The sequence below is a fragment of the Lathyrus oleraceus genome, chromosome 1 (genome assembly GCF_024323335.1).
Source record: "Lathyrus oleraceus cultivar Zhongwan6 chromosome 1, CAAS_Psat_ZW6_1.0, whole genome shotgun sequence".
NCBI lineage: Eukaryota > Viridiplantae > Streptophyta > Magnoliopsida > Fabales > Fabaceae > Lathyrus > Lathyrus oleraceus.
Window position 1 is genome coordinate 160,775,356 of NC_066579.1, and position 26,632 is coordinate 160,801,987.

Sequence of the window (26,632 nt, forward strand, 5' to 3'; positions counted from 1 at the left end):
ACTTTATTAAAGTTTTTTGTTTTATTTCAATTATTCAGACCATGTGGGTCATTACTTTATTAAAGTTTTTTGTTTTATTTCAATTATTCAGACCATGTGGGTCATTACTTTGTATATAGTTTATGCTTAGTTTAATTTAGTTTGAAGTCCGTGTGGATCCTTGCCTATAAAAGGATCATTTGTGTGTTGTGAAAGGCATTCGAGTTTTCAGTCTTAAAACTTGGAAATCTTGATTGCCATCCTTTGTAAGTATTTTCATAGATAAAAGCAAGTCTTTTAATATTTTCAACATGTCTTCCATGTCTTCCGCATATTATAATACTCTTACAATTTATTTTATCAATATTATTTTTTTCTTTACTAATATTTCCGCCATTATGATTATCATTATTATTATTATTTTAGAGGCCCCTACCGCTCGAACACGTATTTGGATGTTAGTTACAAATCATTATATCTTTTATAATTAATAGGATTACCTTTTATTTATAGCTTTCGGACATTGCTTGCTCCAGCAAATATTAAGTCTAAATAAAAATTCATGTTGAGGCTAACTCCTCAACACTTCGATAACTAGATGTTTCGACAACAACATGTTTCGTCATCATAAATTACATTTTTAACACACCATCTAATTTATTGGTCTAAGTTATTTATATTCATAGTATATCTTAACTTCTTAAACACTTCAACATGTATTCCTTTCATCATAATATCTGCAATCTGATTCTCAGTTCCGTAATGTTCTAAGTTCAGCTTCACTTCTGTTACTTGCTCTCGAAGATAATGGAACTTCATTTTATTGTATTTGCTTCGTCCATGCGCTATCAAATTCTTTGTCAAATTGATATCAGACATGTTGTCGATCTTCATGGTAATCACTTCGTGATTCTTCCCTGTAGTCTCTTAGACTAAATTTATCATCCAAGTTATTTGACATGCACAAAGAGAAACATCTATGTACTCTGTTTCACATGACGACAATGTTATACTGATTCTTTTCTCGAACTCCAAACAACTGGTACACCACCTAGCATAAACATATAATCAGTTATGGATTTTCTATCTTCAGTATTACTAAACCAACATGAGTCAGTATATCCCACTAGCTTGCATTCCTAATCTTCAGCAACTCTAGGAAACAAAATACCATAGTCGAGAGTTCCTTTCAGATACCTTAGTGTCCTCTTCGACGTTGCTAGGTGTGATACCTTTGACTTCTCTAGGAATCTACTCACCATACCTATATTATATGCTAAATCAGGCCTAGTGTGTCAAAGGTATCGAAGTGATCCAATTAGTCTTTTGTATTACATTGGATCAACATCATCTTTATTTGTGTCTTTCGATAGTTGCCAGCAAGAGTTGAAGTTGGGTTGCAATCTTGCATCTCAAATCTCTTGAGTATTTCACATGCATATCTTTTTTGATGCATCATCAAGCCTCTACTACTCTTGTAGAACTCGATGCCAAGAAATGAGAGATTTTCCAAGTCTGAAATTTCAAACTCCTCACTTAGGTCATGTCTGAAATCTTCGATCTCTTTCTTGCAACTTTCTGTTTCCAACAGGTCATCGACATAGAAATATAGTATAAGTAACTCACTATTTCTTCTTCTCACATATACTCCATGCTCAGTTGTGCACTTCATAAATTAAATCTCCCTTAAGAAACTGTCTATCTTCTTATTCCAAGCTCTTGGAGCTTGCTTAAGTCCATACAGGACTTTGTGCAACCTGTATACGTTGCTTTGTTCGCCATGTTTCACAAATCCAACTGGTTGTGTAACATAAACTTCCCCATCTAAGGGACCATTAAGGAATGCATATTTCACATCCATCTGACATATGTTCCAGTTGTTCATGTTTGCTAGACCAACAACCAATCTGATCGTTTCGATTCTAGCCACATGTGTGAAAACTTCATCAAAGTTGATTCCTTCCTTTTGAAGAAATCCTTTCTCCACAAGTCTTGCCTTATGTCGAGTTACTTCACCTTTGGTATTCAACTTCACCTTGTATAACCACTTCACATTTATTGCCTTCTTACCTTGAGGAAATTCGACAAGTGACCAAGTGTTATTGACTTCGATGGACTCCAGTTCCTCATTCATTGCTTTCACCCACTTCAAATCCTTCAATGCTTCAGCTGTATTGACTGGTTCATCATATGCATAGAAAGCATAGTGTACCAGCTCACCTTCATCATCGACTACATCATCTGGTGTAATCACACAGTCCTATAACCTTGCAGGAATGTGTCTTGTCCTTTGAGGTTTGCTTGTGCTTGCTTGATCTCTGACTTCTTGTCGAACTTATCTTTCGACTTCACTTGTCGGTTCTTCATATAAGATTCATACTGAATCTTTCTTGACATTTTTAGTCCAATCTCATTTCTTAAGCTCATCTATGATCACGTCCATGATGATCACTACTTTCTTGTTCAATAGGTCCAACAACTTGTAATCTCCGATCGAATGATATCCTATTAGGGTCATCTTATTCGACTTGTCATTTAGGTTTCTTCTATACTAAGTAGGCACATGTCTATATGTTATAAATCCAAATACTTTCATATGACTCAAGCTAGGCTTGACACCAGACCAACATTCTTCTGACGTGATTCCATCTAGCTTCTTCGTCTGACATCTGTTCAAAATATATGTTGATGTCAACACAGCTTATCCCCATAATTATTTGGGTAGATGCTTGACTTTCAACATACTTCTCACCATATTTATGATGGTTCAATTCTTCCTTTATGTAGTTTCATTCTGTTGTGGAGTGTAGGGTGACACCACTTCACGCACAATCCATTCTTTCTCACATAACATGTTGAAATCTTTCGACATATATTCTCCACCACTAGCAGCTCTCGGAATCTTGAGCTTTCGACAACTTTGTCTTTCGACCATAGATTTAAAGTTGGAAAATACGTCGATCACTTTAGTATTCTTCTTGATCAAGTAAGTCTACAGTGTTTTACTGAAATCATCTATAAATGTGACAAAGTATCGGTTACCTCCAATCGAATTCACATGGATAAGACCACATGCATCAGAGTATTGACTTCAAGGATTTCCTTTGACTTGCTTCCTGTATCATTGTTGAAGTTGCTCTTGTGTTGCTTCGCCGACACACATTCCTCACATATTTCTTCTCTTCAGATCTCTGATGTCTTTGAAGTTGATATGGTCAAGTCTACATATCCATATCCATTCCTCACATATTTCTTCTCTTCATATCTCAAATATATGGTTCTATCAGAGGATCGTTTCGTACACCTTCATGTACACGACATCGAAATCTCTTTGGGTCCTAATAAAACATAAGTAAGAAATAAATAAGAAGAAGTAATAAACAATAGATACATTTTGTTATGAAATAAGAATACGAATAAGTAATAAACAATATAGATTAAGTAATAACATACAAAATTTGAAGAACATGGTAAAATTTGAGAAAGAATGGATTGTGTATGAAGTGGTACCAGCCTACACTCCACAACATAATGAAACTGCATAAAGGAAGAATAGAACCATCATAAATATGATGAGAAGTATGTTAAAAGTCAAGCATCTACCCAAAGAATTATGGAGATAAGATGTGTCGACAACAACATATATTTTGAACAGATGTCAGACAAAGAAGCTAGATGGAATCACGTTAGAAGAATGTGGATCTGGTGTCAAGCCTAGCATGAGTCATATGAAAGTATTTGGATCTATAACACATAGACATGTGCCTGATCAGTTGAGAAGAAAACTTGATGACAAGTCGAATCAGATGATCCTAATAGGATATCATTTGACTGGAGGTTACAAGTTGTTCGAACTAGTGAGCAAGCAAATGGTGATCATCACGGATGTGATCATAGATGAGCTTAAGGAATAAGATTGGAATAAAAATGTCAAGAAGGATCCATTAATAATCTTATATGAAAAACCAACAAGTGAAGTCGAAAGATAAGCTCGACAAGAAGTCAGAGATCAAGCAAGCACAAGAAAACCTCAAAGGATAAGACACATGCCTGCAAAGTTATAGGACTGTGTGATTACACCAAATGATGTAGTCGATGATGAAGGACAACTGGTACACTATGTTTTCTATGCATATGAAAAACCAGTCAATGCAGCTGAAGCATTGAAGGATTCGAAGTGGGTGAAAGAAATGAATGAGGGGCTGGAGTCCACCGAAGTCAACAACACTTGGTCACTTGTCGAATTGCCTCAAGGAAAGAAGGAAATAAATGTGAAGTGGGTATACAGGGTGAAGTTGAATACCAAAGGTGAAGTAACTCGACACAAGTTAAGATTTATGGCGAAAGGATTTCTTCAAAAGGAAGGAATCAACTTTGATGAAGTTTTCACACCTGTGGCTAGAATTAAAACGATCAGGTTGGTTGTTGATTTAGAAAACATGAACAAATGGCACATATGTCAGATGGATGTGAAATGTGCATTCCTGAATGGCCCCTTAGATGAAGAAGTTTATGTTACACAATCAGCTGAGTTTATGAAACATGATGAAGAAAGCAACGTATACAGGCTACACAAAGCACTGTATGGACTTAAGCAAGCTCCAGGAGCTTGGAATAAGAAGATAAACAGTTTCTTAAGAGAGATTGAATTTATGAAGTACACAATTGAGCATGGAGTATATGTAAGAAGTAGAAATAATGAGTTGCTTATATTATGTCTGTATGTCGATGACCTGCTGGTAACAGAAAGTTGCAAGAAGGAGATCGAAGATTTCAGACGCGACCTAATTAAGGAGTTTGAAATGTCAGACTTGGAAAATCTCTCATATTTCCTTAGCATCGAATTCTACAAGAGTAATAGAGGTTTGATGATGCATCAAAGAAGATATGCAGGCGAAATACTCAAGACATTTGAGATGCAAGATTGAAACCCAACTTCGCCTCCAGCTAAGCTCAAATTGCAACTATCGAAAGACACAGATGAAGATTATGTTGATCCAACACAATATAAAAGATTCATTGGATCACTTCGATACCTTTGACACACTAGGCCTGATCTAGCATATAATGTAGGTATGGTGAGTAGATTCATACAGAATTCAAATGTATTACATCTAGCAGCGACGAAGAGGACACTAAAGTGTCTGAAAGGAACTCTCGATTATGGCATTTTGTTTCCTGCAACTGTTGAAGGAAAAGAATGCAAGCTAGTGGGATATACCGACTCAAGTTGGTGTAGTAATGCTGAGGATAGAAAATCCACAGTTGTTTATATGTTTATGCTAGGTGGTGTACCAGTTGCTTGGAGTTCGAGAAAAGAACTAGTAGTAACATTGTCGTCGTATGAAACAAAGTACATGGATACTTCTCTTTGTGTATGTCAAATAACATGGATGATAAATTTGGTCTAAAAGATTACAGGGAAGAATCATAGAGCGATTACCATGAAGATCGAGAATATGTCTGCTATAAATATGACGAGGAATTTAATGGCGCATGGACGAAGCAAACAGAATAAAATAAGATTCCACTATTTTCGAGAGTAAATAGGAGAATCGAAGTTGAACTTGGAACATTGCAGAACTGAGAATCAGATTGCAGATATTATGACGAAAATAATACATGTTGAAGTGTTTAAGATGTTAAGGTATATGATGAATATAAATAGCTTAGACACAATGATTTAAGTGGTGTGTTAAGAATATAATTCATGATGACGAAGTATGTTGCTATCGAAACACCTAATTATCGAAGTGTTGAGGAGTTAGACAGTGTTAGCATAATTAAGTAATCCTTATTTATTATAAAAGGCAACATAGGTGTACATTTACACAGTCGAATAAAGTTTCAGTTTAAGTTTAAGAGTAGAGAATTACTCTCCAAAAGTTCTTCTTCTTCTTTTACTTAATAAAACTCTAATTCATTTTCTTCTAAATTTTCATCTTTTATTTCTTCTTCCCGATATAATCTTGTTCTTTCATTAATAATTGTGCAATGATATAATCTTGCAACAATCGTTACACTGATTTGTATTCAACATCCGAAAAAGTATCTCTAAGAATTCTATGATTTAAACTCCTACATGTTTAATAATCATTTACACCTTGCGTCTCCGAAAATTTCATCCCTCTATCCTAATAATTTATAACTCGATATATATATATATATATATATATATATATATATATATATATATATATATATATATATATATATATATATATATATATATATATATATATATATATATATTATATATATATATATAATATATATATATATATATATATATATATATATATATATATATATATATATATATACTCTAAAACATCCTTGAATCTTAATAATTTTAAGATTAAAAAATTACATCCAATAATAATATTGTTTCAAATTTAATATATAAGAAAATATTGATACAATTAATCAAGTATGGATCACACATTCCATAAAGAGGAAACAAATTACATAATACATGATATTAAAATATTACAATTATACCACTCTTTTTTGCGTTTATTATATTTCTTTTATTGCATTTATTTCATAATAGGGATGATGTGCAGCATTATGCATGTAATACTGCAACTAGAATTGTGATGGTTTATCCTTCAAATAACATCGGCATTAGTAATATAGTTTCCATCCACACGAAGATCAAGACCAGTCACAAAGTCAGAATCATTAGAGGCCAAAAACAACACAGCATCTGCCACATTATTAGTCCTTAAAACTATTCCTTTCAACATGGAGTATTTTGAAAAAATCTCTTCCACCGTCTTTGCATCCGCATTTAGCAATTTCTCGGTCAAAGGTGTTGCTAATCCATTTGGTGACACAGAGTTCACTCTTATACCATATTTTGCAAGTTGCACACTCGCTGAACGCATTAACCCTATTACCGCATGCTTTGACATCGAGTAATCAGTCCCCGTTGCAACACCATAGCTACCGGCTATGCTAGCCGTGCAGACAATGCTGCCTCTCACCTTACCCGCCACCATCGCTTGGGCAGCATATTTTACACACAATGCAGTTCCTATAGCATTAGTTGCAAACACACCGTAAGCTTGACAAATGTCTAGTTCCAACAAGGTTTGATTACTTGGACTCGCAATCCCAGCATTGCAGTGTATAATATCTATCTGTAGTTAAAAAGAAAAGAATAAAAATTCAACAAATATTTTAGAAGAAATTGTTGATATATAAATATATCAGATTTATATAAAAAGGTTATTGTAAATTTTTTTTATCAAAAATTGTGCTTACTTGTCCATAAGAATCAACAGTTAATTGAACGAGATTTTTAACATCATCTTCAATTCTAATATCACAATGAATAAATATGCACTTATTGGTGCCAATGGATTCAGCCACTTGAATTCCCAACTCGTCTTGAATATCAGCAATCACCACCATACGTGCACCTTGGTTGGCAAAGAGATGCGCCGTCTCTTTGCCGATACCACTGGCACCTCCGGTGACGATGGCTACTTTCCCGGCTAACCTAAGACCGCTTTTGGTTGATGAAGATTCTGCCATTTTTGTATGTATAATGGAAAATGATTTTTTGTATGTATGGAAAATGGATCTTTACAAGCCTTTTATACAAATGTTATGCTTTAGATTTTGTATGAGACATCATGGAATAGAACAAGTCATGTTCAACTTCTTAGATTGCGTTGACGTTAAAGAATCAAATACTCAAGTGTAATTAGATAATAATTATTTTGCTTAAATACTTTTTTATTCCGATAATTTAGTAAATTTTTTATTTTAATCTTATAACTTTTTTTTTACCTAATCCTTATGTCTCATTACTTTTAATTCTTAAAACAAACATCTGCAATAAAATTATGGATTTTCTTACCTATTTTAATTTTATTGATTAAAACTAAAAAAAATATATAGGACTTAGATAAAAAGAAATTACGGGACCAATATTAAAAAACTCTCTAATTTACATAGATCAATCTAATTATTTTAATATAATATAAATATTTTGAAAAAATAATTTTATTTTAATTGAATTTATCCACAATATTTAACCATAAGTTGTAGATTTAGTTTAATATCTCGTTTATTAAAGTTTATTTTTTAAATCAACAAATATATAATGGTGATGTACTGACAATATAAAATAATTTTATATTATCATCTAATATTTTAATAAAAACATATCATTTTATTATATCATATTAATTATTCTAAAAATTTTAATTTCATTTGATAGATTGTATAGTCATTATTAATTGATAATATAATTTATTTTTCCCTGTCAATATATCATCTCTTTTCTTTTGTAATATTATGTTTTTTTTAGTATATATCTTAATTTCTTTAGAAGGAAATATTAATAAAAATAGTTATTGAATAACTGCTTTTTTGAAATATATCGTCAAAAGTAACACGTCAAAGCGGTGCAAATTGTCAAAAAACTGTCCTCAACTACATCCCTACCTACCAAAAGTTATTGAATGATTTAAAAATATTATACTAGTTTCCAGAACCTTTCCACTGTGAAAAACAACAAAAAAGGCTATTATCCCATCATTTTAATGATTTTTAAATTTTATTTGTCTATGCATGACAGCTGTTGTTACTTTCTTGATTGAGAGATGCTCTGTCATATTGGATAGGGATGACAAAAGACATGTAGAGAGCATGACGAAGATACTACACCTACTAAGTTTAAAATGAGGACAGGCAGACTAAGATACTACACACCTACTAAGTTTAAAACGTAAAATATCGTGTTAATATTTGCTTTTGCGTAAAAAAAAATGGACGGAATAAATATATGAGAAAAAAAAATATACACTAATTATTATAATTTAATAATATAAAATATTTTAATTGAATATTAATATACAACAATAGTTTATTATCTTTAATCTTTAAATATATTAAAAAATTAAATATAAAGTTTTTTTATCGGTCCTATAAAAATGAATGATTTATTTAAAATAAAAAATGTCTCAAATAAATAATTAATTTTAATTTTTAATACAAAATTAAACTTATTTTTAATTAAGATTATTTTTATTATTTCTAATATTTAATTAGAACACTATAATAAAAATATCATTTTTTAATTTATTATTTTTATTAATATTTGTAAACTAATAAACTGAATTACTACTTATTAGGAAGGGATTATGATAATCTATCTTGTTGTCTTTAGTTATAGAGAACAGATGTCAAACCATTCTTTAAATTGAAATAAATAAATATTTCAACTTAAATACACGTCAGCAGTTATCCCAACGCCGACACGACCACGCTATTAATTAAATTTAACAAAGTAGGCAAACTGATTTTCATAGAAGCCTAGGGAGTACGTACAATAAAAAAAGTGATTTTTCGAAAAAAGTGGAAACGGACATGTTAAATTTTTGTCAAACGTAAATTGAATTATAGTAAGACTTCTAGAGATAAGTTGAATTATAAGATTTTTTTAGACGTCTTTTTGTTTCTTCTTTTATACTATTTCTCATAAAGTTTTAATGGAAAATGGGTGACACAATAAGAGATAAGTTGAATTTTAAGACTTTGATAGAGATGTCTTTTTTTTTTTTTTTTTTTAACGGAAACTGGGTGACACAGGAAGAGATAAGTTGAATTTAAGACTTTGAGATATGTTTTTTTTTTCTTTCTTTTTATTTTTCAAAAAGTTTTAACTAAATTTGGTCCAAAGCCCGTACCAAAACTACCGAAAATAAGGGGTCAAAAGATCCAAATTAACTTTTTAAAAAAAAATACTTATCACCTTATAGATTACTATCACATTCTCATAAAAATCAAAGTAAATTCATAATTGTAAGTTTTTTATTTTTCTATTTTTTTTTTGTATTTTTGTATAAATTTGTAGAAGTTGAGGATTAGGTTATGAAATAGATAGTTTATACATAACAAGAAGCATGTCCAATAGGTAATTTTATTGACCAATGCATTTTTTTTTGCTTTGAGGGATTACATTTTCACCATTGACGTTAATGTGTGTTGTAGAAAATTTTGGTGATGCATTTCTGGAGATTTTCAATATTTAGATTCCCAGAAGTTTTAGATGCATCTCTGAAGCCTATCAGTCTGCATTTGTTTCTTTTTATGATAGAACTCATTGTGTTTCATATTATACTTACAGACATTATGATTGATAGTCAAGACAGATTGAGACACGATAGGATTGCACAACATGCATCGGTTCAGAGAGAAAAAAGTCAATGATCGCAGACACCTGTTCTTTTTAGCCCGGTTGATGCAGAAGCGTAAGCTCCTCGGGCTCATACATCTTCGTCTTCTTCTTCCCGTATGTGACCGGTGTCACCTATTCATGTATTTTCGCATCCGTCTTCCCATAGGAATTGTTTTCACCTATTCAAGCACCTGACGGTGTTAGAGGTACCTGAGTCACTAGAAGTACCTGAGGCACCAAAGGCCCCCGAGGAACCAGAGGTACCGAGGCACCAAACGCACCTTAAGTACAGGAGGCACCGCAAGTACCTGAGGAGTTTGGAGGAGACCCATCAAACTTGTCACTACTGCCTCTTTACCCGGACCATGCTGACATACATGTCTGGGATGGAGAGGTAAAATTTAGTTGGTTTGAATCTTTGTAAATCGTGTTTGTTATAATATAAAATGTTATTGACGATGATTTATTTTTCGGCTATATTTCATTTTGACTTATTTCGACTTCATTGTGTAATATGGAATTAATAATATATATATATATATATATATATATATATATATATATATATATATATATATATATATATATATATGTGTGTGTGTGTGTGTGTGTGCGCGTGTGCGTGCGTGTGTGTGTGTCTTTTTCTTCATAACAGTTGTATGATATAACTCATCAGAATATCGCTATAACATATCGTCTAATTCATCAGAGTTTCTCTAAATCAAAGTTAAAAACTGCTATCTGGTATTGTTAAGGAGATGCATATCCGAATTCTATCTAGTGTGAATACGCAGATGCATCTCCAAAATAAATTTTGAAAAATATATTGGGTGTGACTTAGTTTTAACATTTTGACTGAAGCGAATGGTGCGTCCAGAGATCCATCTCCAGAATCTGAGGGACAATTTTGAATTTTTATACGGGGCTTTTCCACCACTTAGAATGGGATTAGTAATTCCTTTTTTGGTCTAAATGAATTAAAAAAAATGGGCTTTAATAAAATAGACTTTAATGAAAGTGTTTTACTTCACACCATAATACATGCAATCCACACCCATGCATGTCACTTGAATGGATTATTTAGCAATTTAAATAAAATAAGTATGTAATTGATTATTTTTTACTTTGCACACACTTTTCTTAATTTTTAAAAAAATTTAGGATATATCTGAACCAATACGCATATTCACAAGTAAATTATAAATTTTTTAAAAAAGGTTTTTGAAATTCTGCTTTTTAGATAACAAGATGTCAGATACAATGTTGCAACAATGTATATGATAAGTATAACGCGTAACAAAAAAAATAAATAACACAAGAATTGGTAACTCAGTTCGGTGTAAAATTACCTACGCCTATAAGACATTAACCCAATGAAAGAAAATTCAATCTTAATAGCCAAAAGTACATATTGGTCTAATTTGAACTCTCAAAGTTCAATGTCTCTTTTTCTAATATTACAGTGAACTTCTATTCAAGGCTCTCCTAAATATGAGACCTCTCTCACTTTCACTCAAATATTCTCCCTAGTGTTTAGACATATACAAGTTTTTAGAATGATTAAATAAAATTACAACTCAAACTACTATATGCCATTAACATAGAAATTAGACTAAAGAATAGAGTATTACAAAAAAAAAGACTCAACTAAAACTCTCATATCGAGTATATATTTTCTCTTCAAGTCTACGTCTTCACAAATGAGACTGCCTCCTTAAATAGCCACCACGATCCAGCTAGAAAGCCCACTAGGATTTGGCCAAGAATTCAGCTCGTATCTCAAAATGACATGAGAATGAGATCAATATTCAATAATGTTGAACGCAAATCTCAACTGATCAAAAATAGAATAAATTTGAACCTCTTGAGTATAACAACTTTAATCTTGCAGGATTTGATTCTGATTAATACATTCAAAAAATGTGCAAAACCAATCAAATCTTCATTATGATGATTAAGATCCTTGATTGATACAAATTTCGAACAAATAATAACACCGAATGCAATTTTGCTAAAAAAAAGATTTAGTATAAATATTTCTCAAATCTAAGCGCATGCTAACACATGCTCATATTGCTCATTGGACAGAAAACAAAATAAAACTCAAAAGCGTAATACAATCTTCAATCAACCTTGTGTTCCAAGTAACCAGTTCGAGTAAGAATGTCACACAAAATATTGTCAGACATTTTTCTTAACATGTTGCTTTCCACGAATCTTCATAAAGAAAAATTTAAATCTTCATTAAAAGAAATCCAATAATATCTTTACTTGATATAATTAAGAATTACAGATCCTCAAGTAAATGACTCAACATAAAATATATTCCCAAAATAGAAACAAACTACAAATCATCTTTAATATAGATGTTCTCATTAAGTACAAAACTAAATCTTGTAATTAATACAAATCCAAATATCTTATTTAAACCATATCAAAATAAAATCTTCTCAAATAGATATATGATTTTATCAAATCTTCTTTAACCTGATTTGTATTAAAATACTTTTTCCAAAAATATAATCGTGATCATGTGTCTGAAGGAATTATAATGAAACAAATCTTGAATGAAGTCTGAATCGAATCAGAACCCAATCCGAGTAGCACATTGTCATACCCCAATTTTGCCCTACTCTTTTTCAATTTTCTATTTGGCTCATGCTTAAATCATCTGCATGCATGGTTATTGAGTTTTCCAATTAGGGCATTCGTTTTATCGTTTCATTCACCATATTTCACATAATTCGTCAGTGGGCCAAATGTCCGATAATAATGGATTTAATCAATTTAAGTGGATTTTCGAGGCAAATATTATTTGGTGATTATTTAGGTTTATTTCCCATATTACTTGCCGTGCAGATCATCTCTTTATTCGAGATTCATGGTTAGTAGGTGGATTTGAATGATTGTTACTTAATTCAGAAGATTGCTTGAATTCAAAGAAAATGACAAAGTTGGAATGAAAAGAAGATTCCATTCATTTATTGTAAATTCATGGTACAATGCATATGGCTTGATATACAAATCAAAAGAATGGATTACAAGGAAAGAGATAAAAAAATACATCTTTTGGGTATAGTTGACTTTTTTGGTCAAATAGTTGACTTTCTTGTCAACTGTTAATTTTTGGTCAACTATTGAGCGTTGACTCATGAGTTTTCATACCCCTATTCTACAAGCATTTAATCAAATGATTCATCATTATTCATCAAAAATGACTTATGTCATGATTATGTTATAAATGTTAATTTTCAACAAATTCTATCTTCCATCAACCTTCACTTCCGTAGCTTATTCTTCACTTTCCAATGTTGCTTCAAGTTCATTCTTCTACTACAATGCTCACTTTGCTACAAAGAAAATTGGGATCAGGTTAGTCTCCATGAATCATAAGCGTAAGTCATCAAAAAGTCATGAAGAACTCAAGAAAACTTAGAAATATCTTGCACTATGTAGTGATTTCAAGACTTGTCTTTCAACACTTTCCATTCTTGATTCATGCAAAAAAAAACTCAGAATTTGATCCCTGAGTTTACACCATTCAAAAGTGCTTCTTTTCAACATGAAGTCACTCTTAAAGCATTCATGGCATAATTCACAAAAAATTCAAGGCAAAAGTGGTAAAAAAATCAAAGTAAAAAATATTCAAAAATTCCAAGTTTCATGCATAATCACCAATGACCTTCTATCTTACATTCCAACTTAGTAATTTTGGAAAACCAAGCACCATTTATCTATAACTACCTATGCAACCACAATTATTCAATTACACAATTAACCCTTAACTACCATAACTATCAAACTAATACAAATCCTACCAAACTAACACAATTTCCAACTTCCATTTTGAATCAAATTTCCATTCAATCCTAACCATTCATAACAATCAATCCAAGGGTTCCAATTAGTGATCCACAATTAAGACTTATATTAATTTTAAACCATTGATAAACCTCTTACTTGGATTACAATCTAAGGGTGCTCATTCATTTACACAACCTATATAAACATGTCATTTTCACAATTTTGGACTTAACTCACATTAACTCCTTTAACCACTTTTCCCTCTAACTTCATTCTATTTAAACACTAGCTTCTAACCTTCAAACTAACACAGTTTTTGCCTAAAATCACTTTCCATAATGACTTTTTAAGCCATTCCTTCTACATTCTTTCAAATCATTTTTGAATCCTAAAGTTAGAATGGCAAAGTCACTTTTCAACAATCATTCTTCACAACATTGAATCACTTTCTAAACTATTCTCTTCTACAATGATCTCCTAAATCATCATCCACCATTTTCTTCTAAATTACTTTCTTCTACATTCATCAATTATTGCAAAAAAGCTCAAGAACAATCATTATCATTTCAACCTGCATTACCTAATACATTCGATCATCATTTAACAAATTCTCAAACATCATGAACAATCACCAATCAATTTTCACCTAATCAAGCAAGCTAGCATATTGGGGGTTTCCCTCTAATCGATTCAACGATCATCATTATTCAACAAAATTCATATTCATGTATTATACAACATCACCATAAATTCAAAAATTTCAAAGAAGCATTCAAAAGGCAAAAAATCGAAGAATCAAGTATACGCGATAAAAGGCGCTTACATATGGTATTTTCTTATTGCTTTCATCTTCGTTGATAATTATTTGCATCAAAAATCTGAGGAATCATCCCCTCCATTGGTAAGGTTTAAACTTCTTTCCGATTCGTTGCATATTTACCGTTCTTGAACTTTCTTTGTCTTGCTTGTGATGTATGCGATAATTATGGTTCTCTTCTTCTTCCCCCTTTTTCTAATTTAATCATGCATTATAGAGAGAATTAGTGAATTTCAATACCAACAAACCATTCATGATCCAAAACAGCCCCATAGTTATCCACATCCTAAGCAGACCAAAAAAATCCAAATTCATTCATGTCCATACCCAAAGTTCTTCTCAAACCAAAATCCACACTACTCAACAATTGTCATGTCCATTTCAACAAGTGCAAAGGATGCATGGCTTGATGTTAAGACATAAGTATGATTAACCCAGCATTACAAATTAAAATACCTATAACATGAACAAGTAGAATTCCCACAAGAACAAGACGATAAGAAATAGATGCATAACCTGTAACTCGAATGTTAGGAAGAATTTCCATATACAGACTCAAAAGTATATGCATAACAACATCTAGAAATTGACTCCAAGTCCGATCTTGCATCTACTGCATCAAGGATATCAGCATCTCCTGCATGTACTTTAGAGTGGTTCAACATGTAGGAGATGCAAAAAAACAAGGCTTAAATAACCCATTTAAAAATTATTTATACCTTAATTAGAAGAAATCTCGTATGTAGGCCTACCCCAAACTCAGTGGCCCTTCCTGGGAAGTAGGAACTTTATCGTTTTATGCTCCATGTTCTACAACTGATTCAACGTTATGATCATTATACTAGCTTCTAATGTTTAGCTTCCTATGCATTAAAAAAAACAGTACTAGTACTCTTTACATCTAGCTAACTAGTGATTCATTTAAATGGCCACCACGAGGAATCAAAGCCCAAGAGGTTGGGGCTTTGATTCCTCTCACCTCTGTCTACATCTCGGTATCGAGAAAACAAGGAAAACTAAAGGTTGGAAAAATCATCTTGCTGGAGAAGATGATCCGAAACAGGTTTCCGATATGTTTTCCTTTGCTAAGAATTTTTATACTTTGCTTTGAGTTCTTCGATTCTTCTTCTTATTATTAAATTTGTGAGTGAAGTGCGAGTTCGTGGCTTTGAGGATTGAGTGAGTGCTTTATTGTTCTGGATTGATTGGTTGAGCTTTGAGAGTGATGAAGATTAAGTTATGATGAAGGTTCAGAAAATGATGGATGATGGAGCTTATGAGTTTCCAGATGATGAATGATTGAGAGATTCTGAGTTTGTCGTGATCAATGATTGAGTGTGATTGAGTTTTTGTGCAGGTGATGAATGATTGAGAGGTTCTGAGTTTCTATGCAGGTGATGAATGATTTATGGATGATTGATAAATGAATTGAAGGTTATATAAGTTGTTAGGATTGTTATTGGGATTAACGGGTCTGTTGAAAAATCAGTTGGAGAGTTTAACTAACTTTGTGGTTTTCAAGGTAGTTAATTATGGTGATTTTAAATGCGGACTGTTAGTTAGTTATCATGTTTTATGTTGGCTCGAGGCTTTTAGGTTAGTGATATTAATTCTATTAGGGTGTAAAATGGTTGAGATGGTTTGGTTAACTTGAATGGTTTGTGTAATGTGTTGATTTTTTTCAGGATTGTGTTTTTGAACTGTTATGATTGAATTTTTGTTGTTGATGTTGTATATGTTTTGATGTGCATTGCTTGCTTGATGTTATTGCATTGCTGAAAACTGAATTTGTCTTGTTATCGTGATGTCAGGCCTGTTATGTGTATTGCAATGATGTTGGCATGCTTGCTATGAGTTGATGTAAATGTATTGTGAATGGTCCTGCTTGATTGAATATTTATGGATAATATCCTACAGGTCCGAGTTTGCAAGGTGAGTGACTTATTATGGTTTGTTTGGTTGATTGTGGCTGCCATTGTTGCAGGGTGCTTGTGGATGGCAAGTTGCTTCGATGTCTTGTGGAGTTGGTCATGTGGCAGGCCTGCTTCTGAGGTTTGCACGAAATGGCCTATTTGGTTGCCATGGTTGATGGTTTTTAATTGATGTGCTTAAATGGTATTGTATGGCATGTCAAGCTGTTAGGTATGGGTTTTTTGATTGACCTGCACTGTTGATGTGCTTGGAATGTGCCTGATATGTTATGATGTATTTGCATTGCTAGGTCTTATTGCTAGGCCAATGTTGTTGCTTGGACTATTTTGTGGTCATGACTTATTTGGTACATGTTGTTTACATTGCCATGACTGTTTTGGAATGTATGGTTTGACATGGTATGCTTGTTACAATGTTGCATGTAATATTTATGCTTGAATGGTAAGAATGCATTGGTTTTTGCTTGACAATCTCATGAGCTTGGTTGGTTCTTTTGTAGGATGGTACAAACGTGAGGGATATGGCTTACACTTGAAGAAAGCAATAAGTCAAGTACATGGAATCATGGTGGATAAAAAAGGATTAGGAACAAGAATTTAGGGTTTGGGATGTAGGATGGGTCAGTTGACTTTGGTCTACTAGTTGACCAAAAAGTCAACAAAAGTTAACTTAGGTAAAAATTGTCAAATTTTGTAATTTTCTCTATGTATCGACATTTGATGGTGTAATGTATGAATGTTATGATATTTAGTTTATAAAATGAATGAGATTCAAATTTAAATGAATGGAATGAGAATGGACTTGAATGATCCACCATGACACATGTATCCTTCCTTTCCAAGATCAACTTAAAACACCTTGAAAACATGAACTTGAATGCATGAAGAAGTGAATGACCTAATGAACTATGAATGGATCTTGAAATGGATGTGTGTGATACAAGGCTTAGATGAACCAAAGACCTTAGCATGAACTAATGGACAATAAGATTACATGAACCAATGGGCACCTAAACAACTATGACATGAAGAAAACATGGACTAAGAATGAAGAAATGACTATATGAAATGATCATGAATGAAACAAATGGATCTTGTAGTGACAATGGAGATGAGATTGAACCAATGAACACCAATAAGCAAAATATGAACATGTAAAGCCTTGAAATGAACTTTGATCAAACCAATGAAACCTCATAGTGGACCATGAACAAGTGGCCTTGAGTGAACCTTGACCAAGCAAATAAACCAAATGAAATTCCCAACTTAGAGGCACACACAATGATGATAGTGAATCAGATGAAGTTAGGGTTTGGTTTGACCATGATGATGCAAGTGAAGCTTCAAAGTATGATGCACACACAAAGGATTAAATTTCTAAACACATTAGGGTTTAGCTTGGTTGAGTAGTCCAAAGATTTTTGGAAACCCTAGCTTTCACTAGGTACACATAACTATACCTTGAATCCAAGATGCATGTCCTCTTGTCATGTATAATGCCAATGCAAGTGAAATGATTGAATATGAATATATGCATATGAATTATGGTTACAGACCTAGATGAACATTGTGAGGGGTATGGTAAATTTTTGGGGTATGACCGTACCTCATTCTCAAAAGCGGTTAAAGGAAGTCAGACACCTAGCTTCACAAAGATACATTTATAAAAGGGAATGTAAAAATCGTCAAACTTGTTGCATATCCTCTTATTAGTAGGAATAACAAAGATTAACCAATCCAAAAATGACCCCACCTCGAAGGTAGCATCCCTCATAACAACTTCTTGAGAGTAAGGGGAGACTATCCCTAAGTAGGCATTTCCACCCAAGAATAATGACTTGTATATGTCGCCTCCATCAAATCTTCAAGATGAATAAATTATGAGTGTGCATCACAAAACAAACCCGTTTGATCAACAACAATAGAGCCCTGACGGGAAGGGTTTGTCTCAAGAGACTGAATGAAGCAACTCGTCTCTCGTGCCCTTATCTCAAACCAAACAAGACATAGGTTATATTCAGCATGAGCTAAAGAAGCAATACAAACAACAATATCGCTCATTAGTGTATCAACGTCATCAGTAGAAGAATCCAACCCCGACCCAAAGTTTTCATGAGACGAGTCTAGGATATGGGTGAGAAAATTCCGACCGTATATAAGTTATACAACTTGAGGATTCTCCACTCCCGCGGACGACAAATATTATTTGCTAGTGAGCTTAAGAGTATCGTTTACGAGAACATCTATGCGTTAACCATAATAGCATCTAGGGAAAGACAATTGCGTATCTTTGAAATGGAGGAAGTAAAGAAGCAGCATGGAAAATTCAAAATGTTGGAACAAGGATACTTGCCAGCAAACCCAGGGAGAAGAAGCGAGCATTGAATAACAAGTGAAGCAAAAGGAAATGTTAGGAGTTGAACCTACCTTTTATAAAGAAGTTAGTCACAAATTTATGATCTAGATTAAAGATTGAAAAAGATATGAAGGTAGCGAAACAACCATCCCATCAGATGGAGTAAAAGGTCAAAAACACTCGAGCATCCTAAATAGGGGAGTCGTGCTCTAATTTGTACCCTAGAGCCATGCATTCAAAAGGAATGACGAAATATTTGAATAATAGGAAGGAATTTAATGCACATTTTCTCCACTACTTTTTCATTTTATCCAAAGAGTTTCCACTTTTGACCTAAAGTGAACGACATTCTCAATAGCCGGCCATGACTACTAAGACTTCCCTCGACAATAATCGTCCAACAAATCTTGGGGGCAACTTTTTTGGACCGACAAAATACCCAAAAGTTTAAGGTTTAAGCCAATGTCAATCCGCTCTAAATGATCCAAGGTATAAAAATCATCACACAAGAAGTTCAAGGTAAATTTTCTGATCACCACTTGTAATTATCACAATATGTTACCGAGTCAATCAACTTAAAAATAAACTAAAATTTGTTAGGAGGTTATAAAAGCACTTATTGAATGGAAATCAAGATGCAAATATAGATAGAAATTAGGAAAAGCTAGTCGTTTAAGGTTCTTTGTCCCCTTAAATAGATTCATTCTTATTATAAAATAGTCTACATAAAAATTACTCCTATATAGAAAGATAATGAGCATGTGCCGCTTTGGAAAATGGTGAACACCTCAAACATAACGCAAGTGGTATTGGTACTCCAATATGCTCTGATTTTGCCTCTACCAAGACTATGATGGACAGGACACTTGACCATTATGTAAGAGTTCTTGTTGACATATTGTTATTTGCGACATAAGGTATAAAATCCTTGTAGAACAGCATGTGGATTGACCTTTAAAATCTTCAACCTTTTCATCTTTTGCTTTGGAGTTTCCTTGGAGATTTCAACTTCATTCTCGGTTCTCATGAGCATAGGGGTATACATTCACCTAGAAGAACTCTGACTCTAGACATCCTTCAATGGTTTGATCAGAAAATCCTAGTAGACCTTCCAACCAAAGGCTATATTTTACATGGACCAACAATAGGCTTAGGATTGGTTTAATTTTTGATAAAGAAGAAAAAGAAAAAAAATGTATGTCCACCTTATTTCTTTAGTTTTGTCTTCTAAACATTGCATGTATAAAAGTTACAAGTGTTTAACATTATGTGAAATCATCATTTTCAAGACAACTGAAATTGAAGCCTGTAAAACAAATATTTACCTTTAACTCGTTTGTTTTATGAGAAAAGATGATTGTAGGTCATTCATGCAATGCTAACAAAAGAAAGCTCTTGACCTTAAAAATACAAACTCAAGCAAATGTAGCAAAACCTAAAAATAAATTAACTAACACAAAAAATATTTCAAGCCTTTAAGTTATTAGTAAACTTTCATCACCTATATATATATAAAATGTTCAATAAATTTTTCTATTCTTTGCCAAGTTTTCCAGTTTTTCAGTTTCACCTCAACTTTCATCACCTATGTGTTTCATCACCCATTTTCCCATTATATTTCAAGTTTTCCATTTTTTTCTTCGGTTTCTCATCAATCTCACATCTTCCATAATTACGAAACAACATAACAAAAAATCATAATAAAAAGATATGGTTTTCCAGAATTTCACGAACTCCGCGGTTTTGATTCTATGTGTTTTAGTTTTAGCAACTCGTAATTATCAAGCATGCGCTTTTCGTAATCCTGAATCTTGGACTTCAAACTATCGCCTCTGGGACAACATAAAGCCTGACAACATAAAGCCTGAATCTCCCGTTAAGGGTTTATGCGCTGATTCAATCATTGCCGCGGGCTACAAATGCAATGAATTCGAAGTAAGAACACCAAACATGTATATGCAAAAAAATTAACATGCATAATTCGCAATGGTTTTGAATTATATATCATATTAGACCAACTTATTGAATATGATCATATGTAAAAAAAAAATTCTAATTTAAATTATTTTCATTATGCATTATTCATGACATATTATTATAATAAGTTTTTCTTAGTATGAAAATATTGTACTCATTGTTGTTGATCAATTTTTTTAGTACATGTTTAAATATTTCATTTACGAAATTTGCAATATTTTTAAGGTTACAACAAATGGTGGATACATTCTTAGCATTCAAAGGATTCCAAAAGGTCGATCAGAGATTAGTAGCAACGCGTCTAAGGAGCCGGTGATAATACAACATGGACTTATGATGGTAAGTTAGAGCAATCCATCAATTATATTATGTTTTTGACGTAAATTAAGGAACATGCATGCATGCATGGTTCATTACTTATATCCTATTATTGAATTGGTGGTAATATAGGATGGATCATCTTGGTTTATGAACAGTCCGGAACAAAATGTGCCTATGATTCTTGCTGATAATGGCTTTGATGTTTGGGTTACTAATGGAAGAGGAACCAAATTTAGTCGCAAACACACTACCTTAGATTCTTCGAACCAGGTGTTTTTTTTACCTCAAAAATAAAAGAAAATAATTTTGATGTTTTATTTGAATAAGTTATCAAATTTCTCTAGTTATATATGTATTAGGCCATAAATGATTTAAATTAAAATCAGATTTTTTTTATAGTTAAAGTATTTCTCATGTGAGATAGTTTGAGGGGCTTTGATCATGAAATGTCATGCAAGAACACTTAATATAATTCAAAATATGTTAAATTTTCTCAATTGATTTATTATTTCTTCTAATTTTTTTATAGTTTTTTTAACTAACTGAATTAACATTTGTTTTGCATGTAAAAAATTGTAGAAATATTGGAATTGGTCTTCAAAATATGTTACATTTTCTTAATGAATGATTTTATTTTGTTTTCTTTAAACTAACATTTTTTTTTCAATGTAAAAAATTGTAGCAATATTGGGATTGGACTTGGGATGACTTGGTTAGTGATGAAATGCCTGCTATTGTTGATTTTGTCTTCAACCAAACAGGAGGGCAGAAGATAAATTATCTTGGTCATTCTTTGGTAATGTTTCAAATAAATAACATTTTATATTAGTTATGGTTTTAAATAATTTAAAACTAAACTTTAAGACTTTGTTTGGCAGGGGACTATGATAGCTTTGATATCTTTGTCGGAAGGTAAATGGGTAAATAAAGTGAAATCAGTAGCATTGTTGAGTCCTGTTGCCTATTTGAGTCATATGACAACTACACTTGGAATTATGAGTGCAAATTATGTATCAGGGAAGGTATGTAATCTATTTTCTGTTTGGATAAATAGTTTATTTACATGAAATAGATACAATTTAAATAAGGCAATTCAAACTAACCTATAATCAATATCATTCATTTATTATATATATTGAAACAACTTGCAATATATTTGTAACAGACAACCATTTTTTCACATCACTCATATTTTTATGTGGTATTTTTTTTAGTAATTAGGCCAATTTCCCAGCTAAAATTCTCTAGTAATTGTTATTTCTGGACCATAATTCTAGAAATAAAAAACTTTGGAATGAAACCTTTTTATTTAATGTCAAATAATATATTAAATGATTTGATCTTGATAAATGCTTGAGATCACTTATTGCATCAAATTTGTTTTGGATATTTTAAAAATAGAAATTTTATAAAATAGAAAAAGATTTCTAACGTGAGTTTTTTTTTGTTTTGTTTTGCTAAACAGAAATTTACTCCGAAAGATATTACTGAATTTGATCCCAAAGGGTAAGAACATTGAACTTACAATTTTATCATTGAGAGTTTATATAATTATATCATTAAGAGATTTTCCTCATATTTCAAAATCTATTTTAGTGTAAAATATTTTTACACGGTCAATCAATGAGACCTATGTAACCTACCAAGTTACATTTTTATTTTTAAAATACTATTATAATTTGACAATATAAAATATTTTGATTAGATATCAGTATAATATTTCTTTACACTAACAGTACATTACCTTTAACTTCATCTATTATATTATATAATATTATAAAATTATGTCGATTAATATACCTTACCTAATATTATATTTTATATTTTACTTTCAATAATTATTTTTTAGACAAAAAGTCCTTAGCTTTGTCAGAGGTATTTGTTCTCGTTCCGGAATAAACTGCAATGACCTGTTTACTGCAGCAACAGGTATGAATTGTTTTCTCTATTAAAATTTATTGATACAATTTCACAAAAGTAAATTTTTTTAATTAATGTATAATAATTATATGTGTTTCTCTTATTTTAGGCGATAATTGTTGCCTAGATGAAGCAGCTTTTGTTCGATTTTTGAAAGTTGAACCTCAGCCGACGTCAAAAAAAACCATGTTTCATTTAGCTTATAGTAAGATTTTTACATCTAACCCTAACTGAAACAATTTTATAGTAAGAGTTGGATCGTGAAAATTGTTTTAGTTAGGGTTTCATTTTGAATATATGATTCAAAAAATTTTAAAACTTAATAATAACTATATGCTATAAATTTATGCAGCATTTTTATATGATGATTTGACGAAATTCGACTATGGGAGACGAGAAATAAACCAAGAGCATTATGGACAGCCAGAACCTCCGATCTACAACCTCTCAAACATTCCAAACGATGTTCCAATTTTCATGAGCTATGGTGGTCGAGACGCGCTCTCCGATGTTGTCGATGTTCAGAGATTACTTACACTACACTTTCAGAACCATGATAAAACCAAGCTTAAAGTTCAGTTCATTCAAGGATATGCTCATGCTGACTACATGATGGCTGTGAATGCCAAGGATTTGGTGTACAAACAAGTTGCATCATTTTTCAAGCAGAAATTTTGACTCTAGAATAGTTATAGTGCTTAAGCTTCTCAATTTTCCCTAATTGAACCTTAGAAAGTGTTACAAATTTTAGGATATGTGTATATATAGAGAAAAGAGCTTGCTATTGCTAAACTCAATGTAAATTTGTCCATAGATGTTAATATAAGTTATAGGTGTTTTCTGGGTGATAGCATGTAAACACACTTCCATAATTATTGGCATTTTCTCTAATTGGTGGAAGCATCTCTCATATTTGGAGTGGTTCTAATACATGTACAAAATCATTCATGTTTTTTCTTTGATTAAATTTCAATATTAATAAAGCAAATATTGAAAGTGAAAAAGGAAGTCAAATGAAAATGGTTATAATTTTTACAAGAGCTGAGTAGTAAGAAAATAGTCTTTTTAAAATTTCAACAACAAACTATATTTTTTCATTCATTTAAGGGTTTTTCAGTTTACCAAACTTTCAATATATGAAATATATAAATCCAAGAGATTTAAAGTATTTTCTCAAACCATTTTTCATTTTTAAAAGAGATTTTTACATGTTAACCCCGCAATTAAATTTAATAACTCCCAATTTTCTATAATATCCAAAATATTTTTGTTAGAAGTTAACTAAAATATAACACACGAAAAATAAGGTAGTGCAATTGTTCAATAGGAATAGAAAAATCCGGTAGTCTAATCTTAAAATTTGATAAGTATTGGAGTTTTATAAAAAAAGTATATGCTTGAAAAAAACATATCAGTTTTTTTAAAAATCAAATAATTCATATCGAGTAGGCCTATAAAAAAACGAAGTTAACACTATCGAATTTTTGGTAAATCCAATATGTTTTGCAAGTTTTCGAACTTTTGAAAAATTTGATAGTTTATTTTGGATAGACAAAAGAAAGAAATTAGTACTACTGGATTTTTTGAAAAATTCGGTAAAAACCCATAGTTTTTTGAAAAATCTAGTAGTATATTTGAAAAGTTCGACAGAAACTCATATTTTTTAAAGATTCGGTAAAAACTTATAAAATGTTTGAAAAAAAAAACAATAAAAACTCATAAATATTTTGAAAGATCCAATAAAAAGTCATACATTTTTGAAAAAAATTGATAGTATATTTGAAAACTCCGAGAAAAACTTATAGATTTTTGAAAAATCTGATAGTTCAAATTCTATAAAAAAAATACGATATTACATTGTTTTTTCAAGAAATCTTATAAAAACTCACAGATTTTTGAAAAATCCGGTAAAAATTCATGAGATTCTCCAAAAATACGGTAAAAACTCATAGATTCCCTAAAAAATCTAGTAAAAACTCAAAAAATTCTCAAAAATATGGAAAACATACAATATTCTTTAAAAACATAAAAAAAAATTACAAAGGGTATTATGGTAAAAAACAAGCACTACAATTGGAGGGGTTCCATATTTAAATTTTGGGGTGACAGGTAAAAATCTCATCCCAAAGGCTGACAAACTCCAAGAATAAAATCGTAGGGATTTCTACCATTGCATCTCATTAGGATATCAACACCTTATGCAACTCGTAATTACAATAAGTGAGAGAAAACCATATTTATAACTACTGAAATCCTAAATATTTAAATCAATCATAAAACACGACCCATCACTGAATGAATCAGAGAACTGAAATGACCTGACTCAATACACACAAACCACTCGATCCCTCGCTAGAAAACTGGAAATACAAAAACATGTGTTTTCTCTCTTTTTTCTCGCTTGAGGTTTTAAGGCATATTACAAAATTTCTCCACATTGACTTTAAATATATAGGTGATTCCAATTTAACCATTAACCACCTTGTTACTCTCCAAATATATGACAATGCTTAAACCTAGATCTTGACAATGATTTAAAGAGCATATATATTGAATTCTTTTCTAAGGGAACCTTCTAAACTAGAATCTCCCTTGACTCGATTATATTCCTTATAAGATTCAAACGAATGTCAATGTGTTTTTTCTCTCATGATAAACTTGATGATTGACCAAGTAAATGATACTTTAACTATCACAATTTATCTTTTCACGTTCTTGAGAGATCTCTAACTTCTTAACCATGTCTCTTAGCCATATGGCTTCATTGACCCCTTCAATAAGTGAAATATATTCTTCTTTAGTAGTAGATAACATGGCTACATATTGTCGATTTGTCTTCCAAATTGTAATTATTCCAAACAACGTAAACACAAAAACATGATAGGAATTGTGTGTGTCCATATTACTGCATAGTCTAAACTTACAAAACCCTTCAAATATTCTTCCTCTTGAGGTTACCTTTGTGTAATTTAGACCACCTTTTAAGGAACCATTAAAATACCTCAGCACTCACTTCAACACTTCTTGATGAGTATATCCTGAATTTTCCAAGAACCAACTCATTATGTTAACTACATATTTTAAATATCATATACTATAACCCATGCCATACATATTGCTCCCAGCCCCACTTGTATATGAAGTAATCTCCACTATCTTCATTATCTTCCTCGGCTTGAGGACATTGCTTAACTAAAAGCTTCGTGCGATGACCAAAAAGAGTGTTATCAGTTTAGCATATTGAATTCATAATTGCTTCACCACTTTCTTCAAGTAACTAGATTGAGATAAGAATAATTCACTTTTTATTTGGCTTATCATGATATCCATCC

At 31.7% G+C, this 26,632-nt stretch overlaps 2 protein-coding genes and 1 long non-coding RNA gene across 3 annotated transcripts; 2 read left to right on the forward strand and 1 right to left on the reverse strand.

The window, feature by feature from the left end:
- Nucleotides 1–6,345: 6,345 nt before the first annotated feature.
- On the reverse strand, nucleotides 6,346–7,684 carry LOC127124389 ((+)-cis,trans-nepetalactol synthase NEPS2). The gene is made up of 2 exons (XM_051054156.1): nucleotides 7,249–7,684; nucleotides 6,346–7,124 (listed from the first exon to the last, which is right to left on the reverse strand). The coding sequence occupies exons 1-2, from the start codon at nucleotides 7,519–7,521 to the stop codon at nucleotides 6,591–6,593; spliced, it is 807 nt and encodes a 268-aa protein (XP_050910113.1). The 5' UTR covers nucleotides 7,522–7,684; the 3' UTR covers nucleotides 6,346–6,590.
- Nucleotides 7,685–14,237: 6,553 nt separating this feature from the next.
- On the forward strand, nucleotides 14,238–17,512 carry LOC127115560 (uncharacterized). Its single transcript, XR_007800769.1, has 3 exons — nucleotides 14,238–14,806; nucleotides 16,780–16,937; nucleotides 17,227–17,512. It is a non-coding gene; the product is annotated as an uncharacterized LOC127115560 (long non-coding RNA).
- A 3,280-nt stretch (nucleotides 17,513–20,792) lies between these two features.
- On the forward strand, nucleotides 20,793–23,978 carry LOC127097130 (triacylglycerol lipase 2). Its single transcript, XM_051035642.1, has 9 exons — nucleotides 20,793–21,017; nucleotides 21,285–21,398; nucleotides 21,510–21,650; nucleotides 22,063–22,176; nucleotides 22,259–22,402; nucleotides 22,846–22,886; nucleotides 23,230–23,309; nucleotides 23,410–23,505; nucleotides 23,653–23,978. Exons 1-9 carry the CDS (start codon nucleotides 20,793–20,795, stop codon nucleotides 23,976–23,978), a joined length of 1,281 nt encoding a protein of 426 aa, XP_050891599.1.
- Nucleotides 23,979–26,632: the final 2,654 nt, after the last annotated feature.

Excerpts from the sequence above, each read along its gene's own strand:
- LOC127124389 (XM_051054156.1), bottom strand. The coding sequence starts at position 7,521 with ATGGCAGAATCTTCATCAACCAAAAGCGGTCTTAGGTTAGCCGGGAAA. Across the intron at positions 7,125-7,248 it reads CTGTTGATTCTTATGGACAA|ATAGATATTATACACTGCAA; the intron begins GTAAGCACAATT and ends TTTTAACTACAG.
- LOC127097130 (XM_051035642.1), top strand. The coding sequence starts at position 20,793 with ATGGTTTTCCAGAATTTCACGAACTCCGCGGTTTTGATTCTATGTGTT. Across the intron at positions 22,887-23,229 it reads ACTGAATTTGATCCCAAAGG|ACAAAAAGTCCTTAGCTTTG; the intron begins GTAAGAACATTG and ends ATTATTTTTTAG. Across the intron at positions 23,310-23,409 it reads CCTGTTTACTGCAGCAACAG|GCGATAATTGTTGCCTAGAT; the intron begins GTATGAATTGTT and ends CTCTTATTTTAG.